The sequence below is a fragment of the Cyprinodon tularosa genome, unplaced genomic scaffold (genome assembly GCF_016077235.1).
Source record: "Cyprinodon tularosa strain WSP-4 unplaced genomic scaffold, ASM1607723v1 ctg153, whole genome shotgun sequence".
NCBI classification, from domain to species: Eukaryota; Metazoa; Chordata; class Actinopteri; order Cyprinodontiformes; family Cyprinodontidae; genus Cyprinodon; species Cyprinodon tularosa.
In genome coordinates this window covers 1,060,144-1,087,003 of record NW_024038364.1, presented here as the reverse complement: position 1 = coordinate 1,087,003, position 26,860 = coordinate 1,060,144, and the positions used below count along the sequence as shown (strand labels likewise).

At 36.6% G+C, this 26,860-nt stretch overlaps 1 protein-coding gene across 1 annotated transcript in view; it reads right to left on the bottom strand.

The window, feature by feature from the left end:
- The window catches only part of LOC119779896 (venom phosphodiesterase 1), a 51,643-nt gene extending 25,716 nt beyond the window's left edge, over window positions 1–25,927 (bottom strand). The window contains exons 1-11 of the mRNA XM_038279741.1: window positions 25,802–25,927; window positions 23,644–23,731; window positions 21,048–21,182; window positions 20,762–20,887; window positions 16,979–17,039; window positions 16,470–16,567; window positions 16,185–16,264; window positions 13,055–13,174; window positions 12,650–12,759; window positions 4,506–4,571; window positions 4,328–4,400 (exon numbers count right to left, since the gene is read on the bottom strand). Coding sequence (XP_038135669.1) covers window positions 4,328–4,400; window positions 4,506–4,571; window positions 12,650–12,759; window positions 13,055–13,174; window positions 16,185–16,264; window positions 16,470–16,567; window positions 16,979–17,039; window positions 20,762–20,887; window positions 21,048–21,182; window positions 23,644–23,731; window positions 25,802–25,846 — 1,002 coding nt within the window. The 5' untranslated portion in view covers window positions 25,847–25,927. The remainder of the gene's footprint in view (window positions 1–4,327; window positions 4,401–4,505; window positions 4,572–12,649; window positions 12,760–13,054; window positions 13,175–16,184; window positions 16,265–16,469; window positions 16,568–16,978; window positions 17,040–20,761; window positions 20,888–21,047; window positions 21,183–23,643; window positions 23,732–25,801) is intronic.
- Between the last annotated feature and the right edge of the window lie 933 nt (window positions 25,928–26,860).

Sequence of the window (26,860 nt, the reverse complement as noted above, 5' to 3'; positions counted from 1 at the left end):
TTGAAAGTAATGTCTCTGTCTACTGAGTTGATGTGGTTGGTGAATGACTCAATTTCCTGGGGTTTGGATTTCGACCTAAAGTAACTGTCACATATCTGGACCAGTGAGTTTTGTTTCTTTTGGTGTTCTGAGTGCTCTGTTCTCTACCTCTTCTACATGGAGGAGCAGAAAAAATAGCAGAAGAACAACCCTTCATCTGATACAGAGTATACAACAGAAAGACACAAAACACAGTGGTCGGCTGTCAGGGCCTTCAAAGGCTTCACTGCTGGCCTGAAATCAATCAGAAACACTAACCTAAATTCATAACCTAAACTTTAATTTTCTTCTTCCCAACTGTAGAAACTTTTTCCAAACAGTCCATTATTCTAATTTTGAAGCATATAACTTTGCTGCTTCCATTACATTTATGTGGTTGCTATATTTATTGTCCAATCGGATTTCAGCCTTAGCGTGTTGGTATGTCAATCCAATCTGCCCAGAGCCTTTGGAAGCAGCAGCGCTAGCCCTTACCTTAACAGTACGGGTTATATCAATCAATCAATCAATCAATCAATCAATCTATCTATCTATCTATCTATCTATCTATCTATCTATCTATCTATCTATCTATCTATCTATCTATCTATCTATCTATCTATCTATATCTATATATATATATATATATATATGTATATGTATATATATATATATATATATATATATATATATATATATATATATATATATATATATATATATATATATATATATATATATATATATATATATATATATATATATATATATATATATATATATATATATGTATGTATGCATAGGGTACATTTACAGTACATTAACTTGAGAGTTGCCCACTGAAGGCAACCCAGCAACACACTCAGATAAAAACGGTTTCATCCTAAGAACAGAACAGCCAAACTAAGCTGAGCGGCGTTATGTATCTTGTCCTGCTCAGCAAGGACTGAAACCAAACTACACAGATGCATGACACAGCATAGGACAGCAAGTAACTTTAGGTAAGATTTGGCTGCACAGTTGCACCTCAAGAACAAAGGACACACTTTTGAAGACTGAAATGTTCAGATTTTGAACAGTGAAGAGAAATGGTTTCAAGGAGGACAAAAGTAAGTTACCTTTGTTAAAAGAGAAATACTGAACTGAGGGGGAGGCTTGTGGTTTCAGCTTTTAAGTATTTACAATTAATCTAGGAATTTATCAGAAAGAAATTACATTAACGCTGTTAAGACAAAACTGTAATTATAGTAATGTCTAGACTTTATGGTAACATTGGAGCTCACTATCACTTATGTAAATGTTTTAATAAATAACAGATTTTTCTAAAATCTCTTGAACTCTTTGTTTTTTTGGAGGTGCATTCAGCATAATCAAGTTCTTCACACCTTTTTTTTTGCTCAACTAAGCCAAGCATTTTTAGGCCTTGACATATGATTTTCAATATTCTATGGTTTGTATATGACTGATCTACCTCTGTGAGACAGTTTCTGTTGCAATGGACTGAAATAGGGTTTCCTTTAAGTTGCAATCTACCTTTCTTCTGATTCACTTACTGTAGTCCCCCTTTACACCCACTTCTAACCTCATCTTGAAAATTTGGAAAATACGTGAGGGTGACTTTTTTCGGTGCTTTTAATTTTATGCCGTCATTCTGTTATAGCCAAATGTTGGTTTAGAGAAGGCAGCTTGTAAACAGTGATGGTCCATTAGGAGTAAACAGCACATGAGCTCCTGTGTCAACAAATGGCTTTCCATGAACACCAGCCACAAAAAATATAAATAGAAAACATAAGTGGTACTCAAATGTTGTCAAACATATAGTTTATGTGTCATTTTTACTTTTTGAAGTGACTGCCAACTTGAGTTTCACATCAAAAATCTTAGGTTTTTTTTTTCAGGAAATGAAATTGAAGTTCAGTTTCATTGCCTGCTAGATTCTGAGATGTTATGCAGGATTTACGGTCTGCCTTTCATGTAAGCTGCATAATCCTGGACTCTTTTGAATAATAGAAAGTTACTTGGGTTTAATGGAGGTCAAAGTGTATTTGAAGTGTCTGAGTTGGTCTTAATTGCTGTTTTTTCCATGCAAGAGAAAAGCACCATGTGCTATGTAGACAGCGGTTTGAGTTTCTTTTTAGTTTTCAGTTCCACTTTGATTTATGCTATTATGTGTTTTCTTATTCATTAGTTTCTTTTCAATTTTGTGTTTTATTTATGGAGTTCTTTATTTTTATTTTTGTAACTCTCTGTCTCCAACTTGTGCCTATTTCCTTTCCCGTTAGTTCCCTTCTAGTTAGTTCTGTTCATACCTGCTCCATATCAGCTCATTAGCCCATTCTTTGTTCTGTTCCCTATATATACACCACCTCTGCAGTTGCTCATTGCTGGTTTCTTTTTAATTGGTGCTTTGTTGTTACTCAGCTCTTTGTGTGTGTTTCTCCCTGGCATCTTCTGGTTTTTTATTTTTGGATATTTGCTACTGTTGCCTCTGGAACTTTCAATTAAATCAGCAAAACTTGTCTCTCACACCTCTCTCTGCATTTGGGTCCTCAAAAACCTCAAACAAATCTTGACACCATAAAGGTTCACTTCTTGAATCAAGAGGGTCATTAGGGATGGTTCAATGAACATCAGCACAAATCAGACCTAAAACAGTATTGGAGTTATTGTACAGGGGGTGGGTGGCTCGCAATCGTTCAAGCCCCTGCTCTGCCCACCTCAGTCATTGTGTCCTTGGGTGAGACACCACCCTCCTTGACTATTGTTGGTTGTCAGAGGGCTTGGTGTCGCAGTTGTATGGTAGCATTAATTCTGCCACAGGTGAGCTGTGACTGCAATGTATCTCACCGCCGTACCCAGGAGAATGTCAGTGTTAATGGGTAAATGACAAAATGTAGTGTGACGTGCATTGTAATTCTCAAAGTTAATAAAAGACTATACAAGAAAAAAGTTATTTATCATTTACAGTCCTGTGTTGGAGTGATGTTTCTGCTTGCCAAGCCCCAGTCCCCACAGTCAAGTGGGGGTGAAAACATCAGTTATGATTTTGTCTTTCATCTGTCGGTACCCTCAGTGTAGTAAGGACACAAAGGGAAAAAGTAGAATAATATTTTGGATAAGAATCCTAGCTCAATAGCCAGAGCACTTGTAAGGGTACACTGTAAAAAACTAACCTGAAAGATTTCACCAGAGCAACAGGGGACCAAAAAGAAAATCTACTTAGCCAATCTCAAAGGCTATGTTCACACTGCAACCTGAAATGATCCAAATCCGATTTTTTTGCCCATACGCGACCTGGATCTGCTCTTTTCATGGCAGTCTGAACAACACAGATCCGCCTTTTTCCAATCCGACCCAGGCCACTTGGCTATGTGGTCCTGAATACGATACAAATCTGATCTTTTCAAATGCGACCTGTGTCTGAACGGCCAGGTCACATTCATCTGACCTGAACGCCATTAGTAAACGACATAGATCACTATTCTGCTTCTTGCTACACAGAGGCGGCAAGAAAAGCGCAAGAAAAACCTTATTGTCTGTAGTGTGCTCCAGCACCACATCCATGTTTACTTCTGTAAACACAAAGCACTATGGCTTGTGATGTCATTACATCCTCTACTGTGCATGCTGGACACTTAAATTGTATGAATGCAGTTTACACAGGAGATCACATACAGTTCGCATATATTTGTAAATGTGAACAGCAACGCAAAAAAATCAGATTTCACAAAAAAATCAGAATTGATCATCAAGGCCTGCAGTGTGAACGTAGCCAAAAGCAATTAGAAGCTTCTCTGAAGAGGACTGAGTCAACATCCCTCTTGAAATATATATGCAAGCTTGGCGATCATTTGCAGAAAATATTATTCATGTTCAATGAAAGCTGTCACATATTCTTTGCTTTCAGAATATGTCAATCATTCTCTACATGCAAATTATAAAATTCTTGAAAATGAAAGTTTAAAACTAAATAAAATAATAAAGAGTAAATTTTTTGGTAGCAATAATAGGTGCGTCTGTCCTTGCATTGCTAAGGCAGGCACCAATAATAGCGTGTAGAGCATAAATGGACTTGAAACTGTTTTTATTGTCCAATAAATCTATTTCGCTTTCATGACCAATAAGGGGTGGTTGCATTCGAGAAATTATTACACAGTAGTGTGAGAACTTAATTGTTTATTACAGAAATCAGAGTTCATTGTACGTGGACTCTAAGATATACTCCAACTAAATTAGAGAATTTATGATAAGTTTTTAAATAGCAGGTGAATCATCCACTGAGTCTGATAATAAACTCAGTTGGCCTTACCCCTCCGCTGACGGGACCAAAGCTGTGCCCAGATTTATCAGGTTCCTCCATATACAGTGTGAAGAAATCCGGCCTGTCAGATTGTTTTATAGTAGAAATAGAAAATCATTACCAAAGATCTGATGATAACTTTGACATGTGTGAGTGATAATTTGAGCATTATTGTATTGATACCAACCTTTTATCCTCTGGCAGCTGCAGCCACTTCAGAACAGTAAATACTCTTTCTTCAAATGGCACTTTACTGATAAAAGAGATTGCAATACTAAGTACTGATTTTTTTCAAACAATTTATTAAAATGATAAATGATATCAGCAATTTGTCATTTTCATATTTTGTTGGTTTATTTTTGTCAAGTCAGGCCACCACATAAAGCAGAAAGCGTTTATTCTGAATATACCTATTGCCTTGCGAGTTTAATCAAGACGATTTCTCCTGCTACTTTTCATTTATATGCATTTTTTACTAAATTCTTTGTTGATTACCTTTGTTATTCCAACAAATTAAATTTAATTAACTAGAGACAGACTTAGCCCAGAAATTCAGCATTTGACTCTTTCTATTTCCTAGACCAGGGTTCTGGTTCCTTGAGCTTTTTCAAAAATGTATGAAAATGGAAAATAGATGGGTTTTTTGTTTGTTTTTATTAATATGGTGTGCAGGAGGTTTAACATAACATTCATTATTTTCCAATGCTGTAAAAATTAGTATAATAAATACATTCAACCAAAATTTTAGATTTTCGTCATAGTCTGCAACACTCGTTACTGCACGGCGCAGTGCCAGGCAGGTGGCTGTTTTAAACAAAGTGCCGGGTGTGTCTTGGGTCATGGATCGAAACAGGCAAAAAAGGAAGATAGCTGATAAGAACAGAGGAATCAAAGAAAACTGAACCAAATCATTTGATTTTATTTGCAATGTGGAAGGATTGCCTGCATCTTTGCTTTGTGATAAGAAGTAGTCAAATACAAAAAAGAATAATTAGAAAAGGCATTTCCAGGGAAGACATGCTAAATATACAGCCGAACACTAAGTTTGGAATGAGAGAAAAGTATGATTGATTAACTTCTGGATAAATTATAGGTCAGCAAAGATAGATTGAAGAAGTGAATTGCATCCCCAAACTGCACTACCTCCATTAGTTTTTTTGCAAGGCCTGGAAAACCGTTCACACATCAAACAGGTAAAGCTCTTATGCAGGTATATGTTCTTCAAATTTTTCCCCCCAAATCCTTCAAATAAAAATAACAACAAAACAAAACCTAATTCATCCAGAATAAACATTTAAACGTGAATACTATATAAATATATATATATATATATATATATATATATATATATATATATATATATATATATATATATATATATATATACATTGGCCCACAATGGCTAATACACATAGCGCCCTTATTGCCATACGAGACTTACATGACTTTAACATATTTGTGGCTCCAATCCGATTTGTTATTTGTTGTTTTTTTTTTTTTTTGGTTCAATATGGCTCTTTGAAAAGTTTGGGTTGCCGACCCCTATCCTAGACAGTTCTTAATTGTTGGGATCTGGAGGTTTGTCCACTTTCTCCACCAGAGGGCGTACGAGATCTCCTGGAGCCGGAGCTGATTGCACCACCTGTCGCTCATCTGCTCATCAGGAGATCCGTATTTAAGGAGGCAGAGGACTTTTCTCCAGCGCCAGAGTGTTTGCCAGTAACGGTTAGCAAGCCTGAGCCAACCAGCCTGTCTGAACCTCTGACTCCCTGAAAACCTGAACCTAAACTGTTTTCTCCTCTCTGCTTCCTAGATTTAACCTGCCTGAAACCTGAAACCCTGAAGAGTTTCTCTGCCAGTGATCTGCCTGTCCGTTCTCTGAAGAACTCTGGAGAATAATCCCCGTCAAAGATCTACCTGCCTGCTCTCAGAAGAAACTGGAATGAAAACTCAAATCTGTTATCTGCCAACACTCAAACCAAGCTCTGCCTCCGCCTAGCCCTCAGCCTGCCGACAGCCTCTGGACCCTCAAGGTTCCCCCCCTCTGCTGCTCTGCTCTGCTCCATAACAGGTACAGCCCTGCACACCATCACCCTGCAAATTACCTGGACCTCCACTAACCCCTCTGTCCCCCCTCTGCAGTGAACACACTCGTGACCAGTCCTGGATCTGATAACTCTGTGTGCTTTTCAGAACCCACTCGTGACCAGACAAATTCCCCTCTGGATCTGTTCATTAATTGTGCTTTAACATCTCAATAAATCTTTGAACTTTTCTCCAGCCTCTGAGTGTTCTGCATGTGGGTTAGGCACCTTAAGCCAAACATGACATTAATTGAAGATATTTGTGGTTTAACTTGTTTTTTTTTCCCACATAATTTTACCTCTCAAAAAGTATACTTGGGCCAGTCCTTTCTCTGATCTTCATTTTTTTCTTTACCACACTCAATTATTTAAAATATAAGTCTGGTTCTGTTGGAGGTTTCTTCATGCAGGCAGGAAGTCATTCCTTTTCAGTTCCGTTATGGCTAAGAGTGGGTAGTTGATGCAGTCAGTCTTTGCATAACTTTTGACCATCTGGCAGTAAATATTCAATTGAATTGGATAGCACTGAATAATGTTTTGAAATGAATCTGAATTTAAATTCCAACTGAATAAGACTGCTCTTTGAGCAACTATATTGGTAAGGTTTGCTTTGTAAAATGTTTCTATAACATTATTCCGTAAAAGTAAAAAAAAAAAAAAAAAAAGAATCCACTGGACTTGGTTTCCTTGGAAACCAAGTCCAGTGGATTCTTTTTTTTTACTTTTACGGAATAACTATGACCTGGATGACTGAGAATCTTCATCAGCATATAACGTTATTCAGTTGAATAAAATGAATATTCTCATTTTATTCAATGACATTCACTTCTTTCGTCTGCTGGTTTTCTCAGCTGTTTTCAGTTATGCTTCAACTCCTGCTGTTCTCCTTCCATCCTGACTCACTGCTGAGTCATAGAGTATCAGCTGTTGATTGTCCTCCATGTAAACTATCGGGGCTTCAGTTGCTCTGTGTCTCTCGTGTTTGTGATATTTTGCACACAGGTTGTCCACACATTCACTCCTTTTATCTTGAAATGATATGAAGCACTAAACCCTACAGACCCTAAAATAAACATTAAACACTAGAAATGCACTCTGAGAGCAGAGAGTGAAGACCTCTGCCAAGCAACACATTATCCCCCACATTGTTGACTTAATCCTATACCTAAAAGTTGCACATGATCTGAATCATTACACATTTTTTATTAATTGTTCCTTCACATAAGGTTCCATTTATCCTGTACACAGACAGATAAACATAAACACAAACTCTCCTAAAAAAAACACATTATCCCTTTGGCGGAGGTAATGAATGATGTTCTAAATGCAGCTGCTTTTTTAAGTCAGTAAGAGGAATCAAGGTAATTATTTACTAAAACATACTACACAGTTTATACAGAGCAAACCAAATGAGGCAAACCAGAAATTCAAGGAAGTAAATCATCCATGTTCCGTCATGATTTGTCCACTAGGTCAAAGTGTGAAGATGACTTACACCATAACCAATTTTAGATATTAGAAATGATAATATGCACTTGAAATAAGACGATGCAATTGTGCTTTCATATTTGAAGTGTTAATTGTCTTGTTCCATTAGCAAAATGTCTCTTTTACCTCCTCAATTCAAAAACAAATGCACTTATTTTAAGAAAAAATGACTTATCTAGATTTAGATTTTTTGCAGTGCAAGTTTGCTTCTAGTTCTGGGTGGACAGAGTAGGCTTGAACTAGAAGGCCTGATGTTACTCAGATGATAAAAAGATTGACTTAGCAACTGCCTTTATGTTCCTCTTAAGGTTCAGGTCTGAGACCATCATGGCACCAATATTTCAGCTATAATCTGTGTTTTTTTTTAGCTGTAGTAGCTGAAGCTGTGAGCTAACTCTCTCCTCGTTTGGTCCAAAGATTATTATCCCAGTTTTGTTTGTATTCAGTTGTAGAAAAGGATGGTGCATCCACATATTGATCAGTTCTAAGCATCTAGCCAACGCTCTGATGGGTTCATTCTCACCTGCTGATATTGTGAACTAAAGCTGTGAGTCATCTGCATAGTTAAAGGTATAATGAAGGACGTTCTTTTTTCGGGTTGATCATCAAAATAAGTAGTCCCCCTATTTATCAATCATTCTGGTGATATGTTTGCGTAAGGCCATCCTACATGCTGTTCCCCATTTTATACATTGCCTACCTTGCCAAAGCTAGCTTGCATGAGTGATGCAAAAAGCAACTTTTAAACAGAGCGTGCATGAGGATAAATGGACTGGTGCATGCTCTTGCACGAGTTTATTAGGCGTTTCAGGAGCGGCTACAGGGTTGTGCATGTGCATTTTTTTTAAAGTGGAGAAGGCGGGTCTTTTCAAAAATGAATGAAAATCCTCCACTATACCTTTAAGAGAGCTAATCTTTTTTAATCAGTTTGACAGTTCATACAGTCAAATTGATTCTCCGATTTTTCTATCTAAGGAAAACCAACTGATTGCATCAACTCATTGACTCGACGGCAGTCCCTCACATCAATTATGCTTGTAGCAGTTATTGTCCTCAGTCAGAGCTCTCTTACCACTGAAGCAACACTGGTGAAGGCCACTGTTGTCGGTCTTAGATAGTGTACTTGTGTCTGTGCCATCTTGTTTTATATTAGTGCTGCTTTTATTCCTGTCGAACTATTGAATACTTGGATATACTGTAGTGATCCAGGAAACAGCATAAGGCTGTTTTTTTCAACAGATTCCAATTTGTTCATATTAGAAAAAAAATTTAAAGCTTCAGGGCTACTTGTGTAATCTGAGATGATTCAGTGCTGGGATTGTTTTTTTTATGCTCGGCTTGCTTTTCATAAAACCTTCAACAGTTTACAACTGTTGGGCAATAATTATGCATGAACCGTGGAGTGTAAATATACACAAATCTAACAACTAATCTGTGCAAAAGAAGTACAAATACTTTTGCTGAGTGCAAGAGCGTCTTGCTATAGTGAATAAGGTCTATTTTGTCTATTTTGCCTTGTAACATATTAAAAAGACACCTGAAATGTTTTCTTGGTTTGGTAAGATGGTGGGGAATTGATTCGTCTTTAGAGATAAATTCAATTAGTTGAATTCAGTTACACTAACTTTTCTTAGTGTTAAATACTTAATTATTTACTTTTTGGATCAGTTTAAAATACTGTGGGAATGTAAGCTATACAGTCTAGATTTCACAAAGAATGAGCCCTTTAACACATGAAACATAACACTATTCATATTATCTTATTATGCATTGATGTCACAAAACTTATGATAAACATACCTTACTGTATTTGGATTTGGTCAAGGTTATAAATGCCAAGAAAGAACATCATAGGTATGCTACTTTATTTAAGACTTAAGCTGATAAGTTTGAAGTCTGTTTAAACAGGGTTTTAAACTTTTCCCCACAAAGATAGAATTCAGTCTGGGTTTGTCTAACAAGAAGACAGAAAGGCCTGTGTTTGATATGACTCACTTGAGCCTTTACAGGTGGATTTTAGTAAATAATCCATATACTTATCAATTTATGAAAGATCACATTTATACATATCCTTTAAATTTGTATCCAAAGACATAAACTCATAACACCTGGTGGTTGTTGGGAGTGTTTTTATCCATTTTTTTGTAGCAAAAAACAGGAATCAAGCAGAGATCAAGCTATCGGATACTTTTCAATGGGCATAACGGTGTAGCAATAAATATATATTATTTAGGTCAGAGGATAAAGATATTTTCACCACTGTTAGTGGTGATCTTAGAGAGGGATTACGACTGTTAAATTGTAGCCTTGTGAGACCATCCTGATCTCGCGAGCTTTCAAGGTTTCACTCGCAGATCAGTCTGGCTACTCTACGTTAAAGAAAATTTGGAGCAGTTCACCAAAAGAACGTCCAATCAGCGTTGGCTTTGAGGCGGGTTGAGGTGTGACGCAACGAGAAGCGCGACAGTTCAGTCTAAAGAACATGGGGGCTTCAGCCGATGAAACTAGTGTTAGCGTGGCTATCGAGCAAGTTTTATGGGAATTACAGAATATTTATTCACTGAAAGAAGAGAAGAGGAAAATATATTTTTGCTCTTCTGCCGACTGGTTTCGGCAAGAGTTTGATCTATCAATTGGCTCCTCTTCATCGTCGATCTGTTAGTACATCATATGCTTCGTTGATCTAATTGGTTTATTTGGCCCGTCTATCACCAACATAGGCCAATCAGCTAACCAGTATTTTCGCCCCTTCCCAAAATTACTTCAATGGAAGGTTTCCAGATGGATATGTGGAGCAAATCCAGCAAATCCACTTGGCGGAGTCAGGTTAGTTAAATTGCCCTTAAAAGGCAAAACTGAGCAATTGAACAATGAAAGGAGCGCTACAGGCTGAGGAGCTTGTATTGACTTGCTAAGAGACCAAAAGCTCCTCTACCATATTTATTCTAGTCACAAATTAATGCTCACTGTTAGTCACCTGCTTTTAACACCATAACCTCGGAAATCCTAAACAATAATCTTCATAACCTCAGTCTACCCTGCAAACCTGCAGTTAGATTAAAGACTTTCTGATTTACCATCCTGTCTGTCTGCCCTCACTACTCTACTATAATCTCACTCAGTGCTAAAGGGCTAAATGCCACAACCTCTCCTCTACTCACTACACACCTCAGACTGTACACAATCATTTTCCTGAACTCTGTAATTAAGTTCACAGATGAGTCAACTGATACTCTGCTTGTCCCATTCTCAGCCCCAAAAAGTAAGAAGAACTTCGAGAAAAACCAGCCTCTCGTTATCAATGCACAGAGTACATTATATCAAAGTCTTGGTTTTCTTATCTTTGACTGTTTGGCATTCTTACTAAATTTCCCACGAACTGTTCAAAAGAGAATGTTATTAAGAATGTCTGAAAATACAATCCAAGTCAAAAGCTGCTTGTCTTTGTTATATAGCTTTTGTGTGTGGCTTGCTGGATGTTCTGCCGCAGTTAAAAACAGTAAAAAGAAATAATCAATAAGACAGAAGAAAAAAATATTGAGGGCCCTCTGTCAGCAATAAAATACAAGTGCATTTTCTTAAGAGCTAAAAGGAGACATCGTAGAAGACATTACACATCCCAGTCATCATCTATTTGAACTTCTACCCGTCTGGTAACATCATCAAATCCAGTCACTCCAGACTTACTTAGTGCTTTATCCATTATGCCATAACTGCACCACCATTGAAAAAGGAGGATTTTACACTTGTATCATTTGGAGGTGCAATATAAAATTCTTTCTGTCTAAGTGAAATGCCAGTAAAAGCTTACAGTTCAATATCAATACAAATTTAATTGATAAACGTCAGGGAATTAAGTAACTTTTGTCGAAGATCATCTACTGGCATTCTTATTCTATGTTGCATCTACGTAATGTTGCATTTTTTATTGATAAAGAATGTGAAAGGAAACTTCTACATTGGGAAGAGTATGCTATTTTTGTAATGGGAATTGTCTACTCTCTCTCTCTCTCTCTCTCTCTCTCTCTCTCTCTCTGTCATGGTTTTGGTTTTGTCCAAGTTTTATTTTGAGTTTTCATTGGTCTTATTTCGATTCTTGTATTGTAGGTTTTTTTTTAAACTGTATTTGAGTTCTTAGATATTTCCTGTTTGCCCTCTTGTGTCAGTCTCCTTTTCACTAGCTCCCTTCTTGCCTCTGTCAACACCTGCTCCCAATCTGCTAATTAGGCTGGTCTTTGTTTTTCTCTCCCATATATTCTCCTGCTGTTTAGTCACTCTTTACTAGTTTGTCGTCATTATTTTGTCCCCTTCGTGTTGTTAGTATTTCTGGTTTTCAGCATTTTTGGGATTATTGTTACTGTTACCCTTTTTATTTTTAAACATTCAACTAACCATGTAACACTTTTGTGTCTGCATTTGGGTCCTGTTAAACCTCCACCCTCTCTCTCTCTCTCATTCTCTCTCTCTCTCTCTCTCTCTCTCTCTCTCTCTCTCTCTCTCTCTCTCTCTCTCTCTCTATATATATATATATATATATATATATATATATATATATATATATGACAGATAACTTTGACTCTGTATATCACCTGAATAATAGAGAACTGCTATAGGATCACAACTGATCAAAAATTGAGAAATTGGATGCCACAGGGTAGAATGCATCAATGCAACAAACTGAAACAATTCATGTCTCTGTTTTTCCTATTGGTGCTATCAGCTTTGGTTTAAAAAAAACTGCTGCAACTTTGAAACTTACCTACTGTAATTTTGATAGATGTCAGGGAAACTTCCATTGATTTTGACATCTGATCCTGGCCAGAAAAAAGTCCCAGATTTCAGACCATGGTGCATAGCTGTGTGCCAAATCTATTGAGAAATAAAGGACATTACATCTTACTAAAAACTCAAACAATATATATTTATTTCAATATTTTCAAGCAGTCTTCTAACCCCCCTTCAGCTAAAGGACAGTTTTTACCTAGCACTCCCTTTTCATTCTCTGCCTTTGCTTTTACCACTGAATTATTAAAATCATGTAAGATTACATCTAACAAAAACATTCTAAATATATATAAACAAATAAATGTTTAATTGAACACAAAAGGAAATTATACAATAAATAATTAAGTAAAAGCTAAACTCATTGGAGAGTCATACTCACAGGTTGTCCAAGGTACCATAACGGATTACTTTTTTCAGAATTTGACAGGCTGAAGGAGGCATCAAATACTGGGTCATACATGTTGTTGTCAATCAAACCATTGGACTCTGGATAAAGACCCTGTGGGTGAAATAAGATATGTTGAGTAATAGAATGAGTCATACAAAATCATTCTTGCACATTCCTTAAGGATAACTCTGAAAGGAGTAATTCAACAGAATTTGTTTCCTTTTATCAGTTAGTCATATGTTAACACATGGCATATCTTCATGCTGTTTGAAATTGATTATAAGCTGTCAGTGCATGGATAAGAATCCAATCTGTCAAGGTGTTTTCATTAGCATGGATAACAAAGGATTACGTCATTTCTCATAAATGATCTCGATATTAGCTGGAATCCAGCGAATATGACTATGACCTTTAATATGTAAGCTTAGCTCAGTCAAGATTAAGGAAATCTGAGAAACTAGCAATTTGAAGTGAAAGTTGTTTAATAAAGATACCTTTACTTCATTTTCAATATTTTACCCCATTACAACCACAATTTTGCAGATATTTTGCAGTTGGATCTGATGTCGTATACTAACCAATCAAACAGATAAATCCAAAAGTAAGACTAACATTTAAAGGTGCTGGTCATAAAATTAGAATATCATGAAAAAGTAGATTGATTTCAGTAATTCCATTTAAAAAGGGAAACTTGTATATTATATTCATACATTACATACAAACTCATATATTTCAGATGTTTAGTTTGTTTAATTTTGATGATTACAAATGACAACAAATGAAAATCTCAAATTCATCATATCAGAAAATTAGAATATCGTGAAAAGGTTCAAAATTGATGGCCCCTGGTGCCACACTCTAATCAGCTAATTAACTCAAACCACCTGCAAAAGCCTTTAAATGGTCTTTCAGTCTAGTTCTATAGGCTACACAATCATGGGGAAGACTGCTGACTTGACAGTTGTCCAAAAGACGACCATCGACACCTTGCACAAGGACGGCAAGACACAAAAGGTCATCGCTAAAGAGGCTGGCTGTTCACAGAGCTCAGTGTCCAAGCACATTAATAGAGAGGCGAAGGGAAGGAAAAGATGTGGTCGAAAAAAGTGTGCAAGCAAGAGAGATAACCGCACCCTGGAGAGGATTGTGAAACAAAACCCATTCAAAAATGTGGGGGAGATTCACAAAGAGTGGACTGCAGCTGGAGTGAGTGCTTCAAGAACCACCACACACAGACGTATGAAAGACATGGGTTTCTGCTGTCGCATTCCTTGTGTCAAGCCACTCTTGAACCACAGACAGCGTCAGAAGCGTCTTGCCTGGGCTAAAGAGAAACAGGACTGGACTGCTGGTGAGTGGTCCAAAGTCATGTTCTCTGATGAAAGTAAATTTTGCATTTCCTTTGGAAATCAAGGTCCCAGAGTCTGGAGGAAAAGAAGAGAGGCACTTCATCCACGTTGCTTGAAGTCCAGTGTAAAGTTTCCACAGTCAGTGATGGTTTGGGGTGCCATGTCATCTGCTGGTGTTGGTCCATTGTGTTTTCTGAGGTCCAGGGTCAACGCAGCCACATACCAGGAAGTTTTAGAGCACTTCATGCTTCCTGCAGCTGACCAACTTTTTGGAGATGCAGATTTCATTTTCCAACAGGACTTGGCACCTGCACACAGTGCCAAAGCTACCAGTACCTGGTTGAAGGACCATGGTATCCCTGTTCTTAATTGGCCAGCAAACTCTCCTGACCTTAACCCCATAGAAAATTCAATTCAATTCAATTCAGTTTATTTATATAGCGCCAAATTCACAACACATGTCATCTCAAGGCACTTTACAGTTCAACCAGATCATACAGTCAAATTGATACAAAGTTTTCTATCTAAGGAAAACCAGTTGATTGCATTGACTCATTGACTCAAATACAATCGCCCACACTAAGCATGCTTGTAGCAACAGTGGAGAGGAAAAACTCCCTTTTAACAGGAAGAAACCTCCAGCAGAACCAGGCTCAGTGTGAGCGGCCATCTGCCGAGGCCGACTGGGGTTCAAGGAGACAGAAGCAGAGATACAAAAAGCAGCTGTAAAAGGCGGCCCCGTCCAGAATCTATGGGGTATTGTGAAGAAGAAGATGCAATACACCAGACCCAACAATTCAGAAGAGCGAAAAGCCACTATTAGAGCAACCTGGGCTATCATAACACCTGAGCAGTGCCACAGACTGATCGACTCCATGCCACGCCGCATTGCTGCAGTAATACAGGCCAAAGGAGGCCCAACTAAATACTGAGTGCTGTACATGCTCATACTTTTCATGTTCATACTTTTCAGTTGGCCAACATTTCTATAAATCCTTTGTTTTTATTGGTCTTCAGTAATATTCTAATTTTCTGATATGATGAATTTGAGATTTTCATTTGTTGTCATTTGTAATCATCAAAATTAAACAAAATAAACATCTGAAATCTATGAGTTTGTATGTAATGTATGAATATAATATACAAGTTTCACTTTTTAAATGGAATTACTGAAATCAATCTACTTTTTCATGATATTCTAATTTTATGACCAGCACCTGTATATTTAACAATAAGGTAGTATAGCTTCCCTTTTGCATAGCAGTTCTATTTCTATAGTAGGTACATAAAAATGTGCATGAGTTTTGGTGTTAAGTTGTGTGAAGGACTATACCGTAACTATTGCAGCGACAGTAGGCACTGATGAGTGCATTTCTATATCTATTCATTTTAGGTCAGCAGTCACTGCTTGCCTGCACATTTCTACCTCGCTCACCACATGTAGAAAACCAGTGAAAACCAATTTGTAAGATGCCTCTGAAGCTATACAAATCATTTTCTGAAAACCAGCATGAGTTTTCCATCTCAGAGCCAGACATATTCCAGCTGCCTCAAACTGAACTTGCCCTTTCAGGAAATTCTATCACGTAAAATATGCTCTTAAAGTAAACTCCCTTTGGCATAAGATGTTTAAAATCAATATTCATATCATGGTGCACTTATTCTAATAATACTCTAACCTTCTTAGAGGAACAATTCTATTATTACTTCTCATGGATTATAGCCTGCTGGGAGATTTGCGGAATTGCTTACAGCTTAGTAAGTGCCTTTACCGTAACAATCGTGTAGTGATTAGGAAAAGTCTTGCTTGGAAATGCGGACTGCATGAATGGAGCTGACGTCCCACAGCTTCCTGCATAAAAGAAATGATCAAAGAGAGATGTTGCTATTTCTGTTTCAGAATTGGCAGCAGTGTGGGGCAAATCTATGTTAATATTTCTTTCTGGTTTTCCAGAGAAGAATATGAGAAGAATATTCATAATGGCCTTTGTTGGTGCATAAATTTTATTTACTTTATGTATAATATCAGAAAATGGAATAATCTATTCAATACTAACTGAGTTTGTCCAGAACAGGGACAAGATCACTCCATGACTGCAGGTACTCAGCCCTTAGTCCATCCAGAGATACCAGCAGCAGCGGCTGTCGCTTAAAGCTACAAGAAAAAAAAGGAAGAAAATAGAAAAATAGCTTAAAAAAGAGATACTTCAAACAAACAACAGATAATCAGACTGATAAGAGAGAGAAAATGTCACTGGGCTAACTGGTTGGGGATTTAAGTTAAGATGCTTTTAGATACAGGCATAACTTCTGCAGCAATAGCAATTAGCAATAGCTATATGAACTATATTCTAATGCTATTCTCACATCAGATCTTTAAGATTTAGAAAGCATTTGGGTGTTACATTAAATATCTCAGTAGAAAAGAAGAAAGTTAGAACCAACTTGATTACATGTGACCAGATTTATCAAAGCATTTTGGTATCAGGAACATACATTTATTAAAAAAGACATAATGTTGGAGTGAATATAAGTGCAATCATTCATCTATTTTACAAAGTCTTACCCTGATGGACATTTGGGAATTGAGAAGTCCTCACATTGATCCTCCAGCCACTCGGTCTCCCCTAAAAGAAATAGAAACATTTACAGCACTTTTTCATGATGATAATACTCACACTACTACTACTGCTACTACCACTACTACTACTACTACTACTATTACTACTACTACTACTACAAATGATAATGATAATGACAATAATAATAGCATATGCAGGAGAAAAAGTTTTTGGTGGATTTTTGTATTTTTCTGGTGCTTTCCCCAGAAATACTCGGTGATACAGAGATGTTTTATTGGAGACAAGCAGACTAACTGCATTTAAGTCCAAAAAGGTGACTTGACGTACGTGTCACTAATGGTCCATGTATTTACCAATGTAACACCTGTAACATCAACTCCAAATGTGTCACATAAAAAGGTCAATGGTTTAACTTTTATGATGTCCTTTAGCTTAGCCCCTTTTTAACCTTATCTGAGTTTTGTAAAAGCACTTGTTAATGTATTTTTAACAGGCTATTACATCAACCTAAAAGTTCAAAGAGTTTTTATTGTTATCGGGAAGGTTATATTGAGCCATGGCTTATGCAGGGGAAAGTAGTCATTATGTTCTCTGGCAGTCTAAGCTTATAGCCTTGTAACTACAGAGATACTACAGCTAAGCATAGTAACACCAACATTAAGCTGTACTAAACAGTATGATTTTAAGCCTCATCTTAAAGTTAGACTGAGAGACAATTAGAAGCTGGTTCCAAAGGAAAGGAGCTTGGAAACAAAAAGATTTCTTTCCTATTCCACATTTAGAGGCTAACCACTATAAACCTGCATTCTGAGAGTGAATAGCTCTGTTATGACATAGAGAATATTCATATCTGTATTGTATGATAAATAAATAGTAAGGAGGATACATTTAAATGATATCCTGAATTCAACAGGGTATCAGTAAAAAGAAGCTAAAATAGTTCACGTGTGAGCTCTTTTAAAAAATTCTATCAGAATTTTCCTGCAGCATTTGGGATACACTAAAGGTTTTTTCTGTAGAAAAAATTCCACAATAGTCTAGCCTAGAATTAATAATTATTTTAAGTAGTTATTCAGCCTCACTTATGGGAAGGGTATTTCTAATTTTGACAATATTCTAATTGAGTGAAATGAGTAAAGAGAAAAAAAAGTGTTTCTCTTTGTTTTTGTAGGCCAATATACTAACCATGATGCACGTGGGGAAAAAAATCATTGCACATTCCACAAGTAGGTGTGTCGTGGATGATCTAAAGAGAGTACTGCTGCAATGGCGAGGACATGGAAAACTTGTTCTGTTCTTTCCTTATACGGTAATTTAATAAACTGCTTAAGCTCCTGGGAGTTTGGGAGGTGCCATAAAACAAAAATGAACTTCTGATCAACAAAATATAATAATATAAGTGGAATTTGAAGGATTAAATATCAATCATAATCCTGAAAAAGCTTTTTCTACTCCTCCACGACCTCCCCTACAATAAATGAGTCACTATACAGGTGCTGGTCATAAAATTAGAATATCATGAAAAAGTAGATTGATTTCAGTAATTCCATTTAAAAAGTGAAACTTGTATATTATATTCATACATTACATACAAACTCATATATTTCAGATGTTTATTTTGTTTAATTTTGATGATTACAAATGACAACAAATGAAAATCTCAAATTCATCATATCAGAAAATTAGAATATTGTGAAAAGGTTCAAAATTGATGGCCCCTGGTGCCACACTCTAATCAGCTAATTAACTCAAACCACCTGCAAAAGCCTTTAAATGGTCTTTCAGTCTAGTTCTATAGGCTACACAATCATGGGGAAGACTGCTGACTTGACAGTTGTCCAAAAGACGACCATCGACACCTTGCACAAGGAGGGCAAGACACAAAAGGTCATCGCTAAAGAGGCTGGCTGTTCACAGAGCTCAGTGTCCAAGCACATTAATAGAGAGGCGAAGGGAAGGAAAAGATGTGGTCGAAAAAAGTGTACAAGCAAGAGAGATAACCGCACCCTGGAGAGGATTGTGAAACAAAACCCATTCAAAAATGTGGGGGAGATTCACAAAGAGTGGACTGCAGCTGGAGTGAGTGCTTCAAGAACCACCACACACAGACGTATGAAAGACATGGGTTTCTGCTGTCGCATTCCTTGTGTCAAGCCACTCTTGAACCACAGACAGCGTCAGAAGCGTCTTGCCTGGGCTAAAGAGAAACAGGACTGGACTGCTGGTGAGTGGTCCAAAGTCATGTTCTCTGATGAAAGTAAATTTTGCATTTCCTTTGGAAATCAAGGTCCCAGAGTCTGGAGGAAAAGAAGAGAGGCACTTCATCCACGTTGCTTGAAGTCCAGTGTAAAGTTTCCACAGTCAGTGATGGTTTGGGGTGCCATGTCATCTGCTGGTGTTGGTCCATTGTGTTTTCTGAGGTCCAGGGTCAACGCAGCCACATACCAGGAAGTTTTAGAGCACTTAATGCTTCCTGCAGCTGACCAACTTTTTGGAGATGCAGATTTCATTTTCCAACAGGACTTGGCACCTGCACACAGTGCCAAAGCTACCAGTACCTGGTTGAAGGACCATGGTATCCCTGTTCTTAATTGGCCAGCAAACTCTCCTGACCTTAACCCCATAGAAAATCTATGGGGTATTGTGAAGAAGAAGATGCAATACACCAGACCCAACAATTCAGAAGAGCTAAAAGCCACTATTAGAGCAACCTGGGCTATCATAACACCTGAGCAGTGCCACAGACTGATCGACTCCATGCCACGCCGCATTGCTGCAGTAATACAGGCCAAAGGAGGCCCAACTAAATACTGAGTGCTGTACATGCTCATACTTTTCATGTTCATACTTTTCAGTTGGCCAACATTTCTATAAATCCTTTGTTTTTATTGGTCTTCAGTAATATTCTAATTTTCTGATATGATGAATTTGAGATTTTCATTTGTTGTCATTTGTAATCATCAAAATTAAACAAAATAAACATCTGAAATATATGAGTTTGTATGTAATGTATGAATATAATATACAAGTTTCACTTTTTAAATGGAATTAATGAAATCAATCTACTTTTTCATGATATTCTAATTTTATGACCAGCACCTGTATAAATTAGTCACTATAAGACCTGCAGAGAGATTCAACTCCTAAAAGCTAGATTTGCTTCCACCAACCCCTCATAAACTCTGCAAAATAGACCCATAAATTTTCCTTTATAAGCGCAACAACTGTGATTTGTAGAACCTGTCAAGGAATGTTGGGGGAGGGAAAAAAACAATTATCACGAGTAAGAGATAGGCACCTTCAGGCACAGGCGCACGTCCCCATATCTGCTGCATGATATCTTTCCCTCCTGATTGTTGCTTCTGAGTTTTGTTTGTATATAAATATGCCACAATATACCGTATAAGGGGCATATTTAAAAATTGTTTTTGTTTAATTTCATAATTATGGTTTGTTTACTGTACCACTGCATTAATCTGTGCCATTTAGAAGTCCTTCTCCCTGTACGATTTTACTATTGTGATTTCTGACAATCCAAACATGTTCATAAGCACACAGACTGTTCATTACCTTTCATTTTACCAGTGTCTACTTTGTCCACAACGGTTTCAGACATTTTTGTGTTAGTTTGCATCTGACTATTAAATATCCGAAGTATAGATAAAGCATAAATGTGGTTGGTTGGTATATATTCACATTAGTGGTTCACCTTTGCAAATATTGTCAGGCATGAATGTCATTATCAGTTATGATGTCCAGTGTCTTACCATGGCAGATGTGTTTGTAGTTGGAACAGCAATCTCCTGAAGACAGACAGTCGTCATCACAGTGACATTTGCTCTCACTCAGCCTCTTTTCACCACAGCGTATCCTGGAACATTCCCACTGCTGGGCTGAATGGAAAAGTAAAATGCATGAAATGTGTAATATTTTTGTTTTTTTGCAGTTAAAACAACAACAAAAAAATCTGTCTTAGTGCGATACACCTTTTTGGACCTTTTTGTACTTTGATAAGAAATTTTAGAGGATAAAAATATAGTAAAGTGGTCTTACTTGGAGCCATGCAGATGTCATAGTAATCATTGCAACAGTTATTGGTGGCGTTACAGTTAGTATCACATCTGCAACCGGGGACTTCTTCATCGAAAGGTTGGTAGCATCTTTCTTTGCAAGATGTTTGGGGTGGAACTGAAAGAAACAGCAAATTTTATTATGCAGTTTATCTTCAATTAGGTGAGTTGAACAAAGAGCTAAAATCTGATCAATAAAAAAACCATATATATATATTAAATGCATATTTCATTATTAGATTTACTTCTTATAAATGCATTGCTTTGATATATAATTTCCATACACGCATGCATGACATTTCATCAAAGGGAAAAATAAATTTTTCACTTAAATAAAGAAGCCTTGGCTAAAGCTGAACTTTTTCATTTCATGTTTGATGCTTCAGTTTAACTGCTCTAGATAGTGTTTTTTTTTTTTTTTCAGAACACTCACATCAGACCTATTTGGAAATACAGTACAACCTAAAGATAACCTAACTCCAATCATTTGCTTTTGATTTGTTTTAATTATACCAGATTTTAACTTCCGATTTTCATTGAAAACCAAAAGTTACTGGTTCAAGTCCATTTTTTTGGATAAAATTTTTTGTTCTCGAATTTCGCTGGCCGTTTTTATTCTATTAACTTTAAGTGATTTAAGTGAAATATAAAAATCTATAATTGTTGTATGCTTAAATCTAATATATAACTTATTTCTTCAGGCTTCTTCTCCAATGTATCCTAGCTCTATCATGTCAGATTCTATCTACTAGATGTAAATTCTGGTTTAGTCATATTATGGCTTTATGTTCCTTTCAGTGTAACTATTCTGCTGACGTCTTTCTTGTTTTTTCTTCAATATTTATGATACAAATCAGTTAATTTTTGAGTACTTTTTCTTGACTGACATCATTCCTGCCAGCTTGCTCTCACCCTTCACGGGTGAATAATGCTTCCATGCCTCGTTTGTAGGTTTATGCACCTTTTTCCTTTTTAAAGACTTAAGATCATTAACTCACTGTGCCGTCTCCATCTGCCCGTCTGAGTTTGGGTCCCTCTAAGCTCAATAAAATAACAGTTTATCATTTGTTTTTTTTTTTTAAGTACAGCTGAGTTTTGCAAATAAGCCAAACAGCAGACAGGTAATTTTTTGTTGCCACTCAAATAAATAAAAAAATTGAATTTGAATGAATAAAACAATGATGTCCAAAAACCTTGAAACTATTATTGTTGTTATGTTAATCTTACCAGTGGTTTTCCTATGCTTAAGACACAAGTTTATATATTCATGGTTTGGAGAGCTATAATACTTTCTTGAAACAAACTGGTCAAAAAGGCTCAATCTGATCTCAAAACTGTCTCTTCTCACTTTCTAAAGAGAGATACAATCTCCTTTGCTATACATATTGCCTTACTAATAGTCTTATTCATCATATTATTATATAGAGTAGGAGATATTTTATAAATATTCTTCTATAGTCTTTCTGCTGTGTCTTCACATTTAACTTTTTCACATTTTTATTCAGTTTCAATTGGTTATTTTTGGTTAAAATTAGCAGATTGCATAGCGTAGTTTGTTTTTATTCAAATGTGCCCGACAACCTAGTCAGAGTGCTTTGAGAGGGTATCAAAACCGCAAAGTGATTTTCAGAAACTGAAACAGTGATCATCATGCTGTAACTGTGGCAACAAGAAATGCTTCTTGAAAAAGCTAATCTTTCTCAACCACTATTGAGCATTTTTCCCTTGGATAAACTTTACATGCACAAGTTAACCTCACAAAAAACTACAGGCGCTTGGTTCCAGGTACTTAGAGATTCACTTCCATACAGAAAGCCTATATTCTAATCTTCAGCTACTGTACCACAGCATACATGTCAGATTTAATAATACTACTTATACTTCAGTGATGGAATCAAGGTGTTACTTTATTGTATCGCTTATACTATATCCGTTGGTTGTGCTTTTCTTTTTACATCTCTCTTTGCAGGTGATGAAGCAGACTGAAGATGTTTTATGATTGTCTCCCTTTTATCTCCTCTTTATTTAATCTTTTCTCTTTTTTACTGTTTTTCCTTTCCTGTTCTACTGTCCCATTGCAGTGTCCATATAATCTGTAATACTCTTTGCATGAATAATATAATAAAGTTATTTATATGCTAAATCAAGCAGAACACTGCTTCTCTTGTGAGAGTAAAATCTGTTGGGTTCTTTTTGGCATCAAGACAGTTATTCTTATTGCCACATTGCCAGATAGATGACGCTGTAAAAAAAGAGAGAGTTACTCAGCAGCATAAAATTTCTTCAACGTAAAATTCCTGATGAGCATGATGTATGAATCACATTGCCTGAAAAACCTGTATTTGTAATAACTGATTTTTACAAATACAAGTACGCAAAACTTGTTTGACACATTTGAAACTAGATACTAATACTAGAAGTCACTGTGGATTATTACAAAAGACGTTTGTAGTGACGATCACAAGACAGTGTACGTTGTGGCGTGGGTGCCCCGCTTCTTTATCAAAGACTCATTCATCAGGTACAGTTTCATGAGGTGGTTAGGCATGCAGAAACCTGTACCTTGTTTCTAGTATTACCTTTGCTCCTACATCTCTGCAAATCCAGCCCAAGACCCAGTCCGAGACCAAGGATTATGACCACAATCACCACAGCCAAGACAATATTCTATCAAATAAAAGCAAATGTCATGATTTATTTACAGCTTTTGCACATATCAGACTTCAAGTTTCATGTTAATTCATTGCAGCAGGGTACTGTTACCTGCCTTAGCTTGCTTACAAATTCATAAAAATGTAACACACTAATTTAACTCAAAAAGCAAAAGTCATAGATTCTGTAAAGATGAATTAGGCATTCATTTCTGTTTTAAAAATGAAAGTTACCAAAAAGTAAGACAATCTAAATAATATACTGTAAATCCTCCCATAGAGAGACTAAAATAGCTAACTAGGAGAAAGATCAGTAGAAGGGGAAAGTGTACCCAGTTAATGTGGACTGAGCAAGATGTTCCACAACATTCAGACATACCCACAACTGTCATATTCCTTGAGCTCTGCACAAACTGTCCATCTAACCAAGTCTTACAATGTGATGTCGAGCAATATGTTATAAAACAATTGTTACTGTGCATATCAATATCACAAATGATAAAACAAAAGTGATAAAATAAATAAACAAAAACAGATATAAAGACAAAGTACACAGCTGACTCGTGGCTCGTGTGTTGAGGGCCAAGGCAAAAAAATGACGCATCGTACGAGCAACTGCAAAAGACCTATCACCTCTGAGTTTCAGCCTCGACCTTGAAATGGGCAGGAGCAGCTGATCAGCTGACCTTAGAGACTGTAAATGATGATATGGTTTAGAAAAGTGTGAGAGATAGTGTGGGGCAAGGCCATGTAAGTGATTAAAGAAGAAACATAAGAATTTTGGAATAAATTGTGATGCTAAAAGAAAACTAGTGAAGTTCGCCGAGGACTGCAGTGATGTGCTTCCTGCCTGAGAGATCGTTTTAAAAGATTTGCTGCTGCAAGCTGGAGGCGGCTGAAAACTTGGCACCTAAACACAGAGATTTGCAAACGTCTAGATGTGAGGTAATAAAAGCATGATGACTATTTCACGTTCCTGTCCTGAAAGAACATTTTTAATTTTGGCAAACTACCTAGTTTAGCAACATATGAATGTTTCAGCAACATATGAATGTTGTTTCGCTCCTCCTTATGCAGAGGAAAGTAAACTTAGTAGTCATCAGCATAACGGTGAAAGGGCATATCCAACTTATGACACATGTAACCTAGAGGCAGGAAACATTGTGAAAAAAGAAGGGTTAGGACAGAATATTGGCCCTGCAATTGTCTGACTGTCAATACATAAGACTACTTGACATCATGACATACATTCGCAAACCAAGAAGTCTTAGTGCAATTGTGTGACTGCTCTGGCAGATTATTGCACTTATTTTTTTCTAGAATTTTCTCAAAAGAAGATTAACAATCTAATAGAACCTGCTTTTGTTTAGTATATAAAAATAAAAACAAGATATGGTAAAACGTAAAAGCTATTTAAATCTCTTATACTTTCTCTGCTATTGAGATACAGATTTTATTTTAGCAGGACTAGGTGCCAGCCCATACTGCCGAAAGTCTCAATACTTTTCAAAAGGCCATGGTATCCCAGTTGATGATTCACCTTACGCTGAACCCTGACAAGAAACTTTCAAGTATGGAATGTAAGAGACTAGAGCCAATAATGAAGATCATCCTAAGATCTCAGCAAAGCATTTGGTCTAAATTACTTCCTCCATGCAGTAATACAAGCAAAAATCTACTTTATTAAGGTAAATAATTCTCCTTGTCAAGATGCTATTCACAATTAATGAACAAAAAATATTTAGTTTTTTGTAACTTTTACATAACTTATTCCAAATAAAACAAATCTGTCTTTCATTTTCTCAATAAAAATTGGCAACTGAGACATTTAAAATCGATTCTGTTAAGTCATGATAGTTGTACTATATTTATTGCAAATAATACAAAGATAATGGTAATTATTCAAAATTGGAGTGTGTAATGTGCAGCAAAATGTGCAAACAGGAATAAAATTAGTACAAATATCCATAAAAGTCATTAAAGTAAGTAGTAATGAGAAAACATTGATATTTATTATAACGGCAGCATTGCTTATTTAAGAAAAGTTTGTACACTTTCATTCTAAAAACATAGCAGAAATACTTACTATGGTTTGCTTCTTGTGGTTCTGTAACCATTTTAGCACATCCATGGCCACAATCGGTCCTGGTTTCACATCCACACAACCCGAAGACAGAGAAGACGGTAAAAGTCAGACAGAGAGAGTTGTCGCCAAAATAGATAAATCTCTGCAGTGACCTCTGGACCAGCGGCCGTAAATGACAGAGTAACTGATTTGCAGAACTGAGAGATAACGTCACCTTACTGTGATTAAACACAGTAACACAACAGATCAATGAACTCACTTTTTCACACCCTTCACTTTCATGGATTTACTACTTTATTAAATTGAAGAAATTGGGAATAATTCATGCAACTCAACATTGTTCATAAAGACCTTTAAAATGACAACAGCGGCCACAAAGTGCTGTAGATATCTGGTAAAGTTAAAATTGTGTAAAAAGAACATAGACGTTTAAAGGAATTAAACAAATACATTTAAATAAATTAATCAAAACAAATAAAACCAAAAAGTAAACAATAAAAAAACACAAACGAAAAAAGTCCAATGCTGTTTTTAAAGCCAAAGAATAAAAATAGCTTTAAGCCGAATTTTAAAAATGGACAGTGAAGTGGATTGAAGATGGGGAGCTCATTCTAGAATTTTGGAGCATAGTGGTGAAGAAGCCCAGAGAGGTAGGGAGGGGTGAAGCCATTTTAAGACTCAAAAACAAAAACTCCTAAAATGCACAAGCAGCCAATGGAGGGTGGCCAGCGTGGGAGTTATGTGCTCCCTCTCACGTATTCCAGTTTAAAGGTGTGCGGCTGCATTTTGCTTCAACTGGAGATGTGCGAGGGAGGACTGGCTCACCCTGGAAAAAAGCAAGCAACATGTAATAATTTTCCAAGGCTTATTATTTGTGTTGCATGTGTCAGACTGGCAATTCCCAAACATAACGCCCAATTCCAAGTCTCTCTAGGCGATATTATAGGTGTAGATTTTGTAGAATTATTGCAAAATGTTTAATTATTTTGCTCTCTAGAAATTCGAATCTGCTTAAAGAGGCAGGACAGGACAGGACAAGTCGTTCCCTCTCAGCATAAA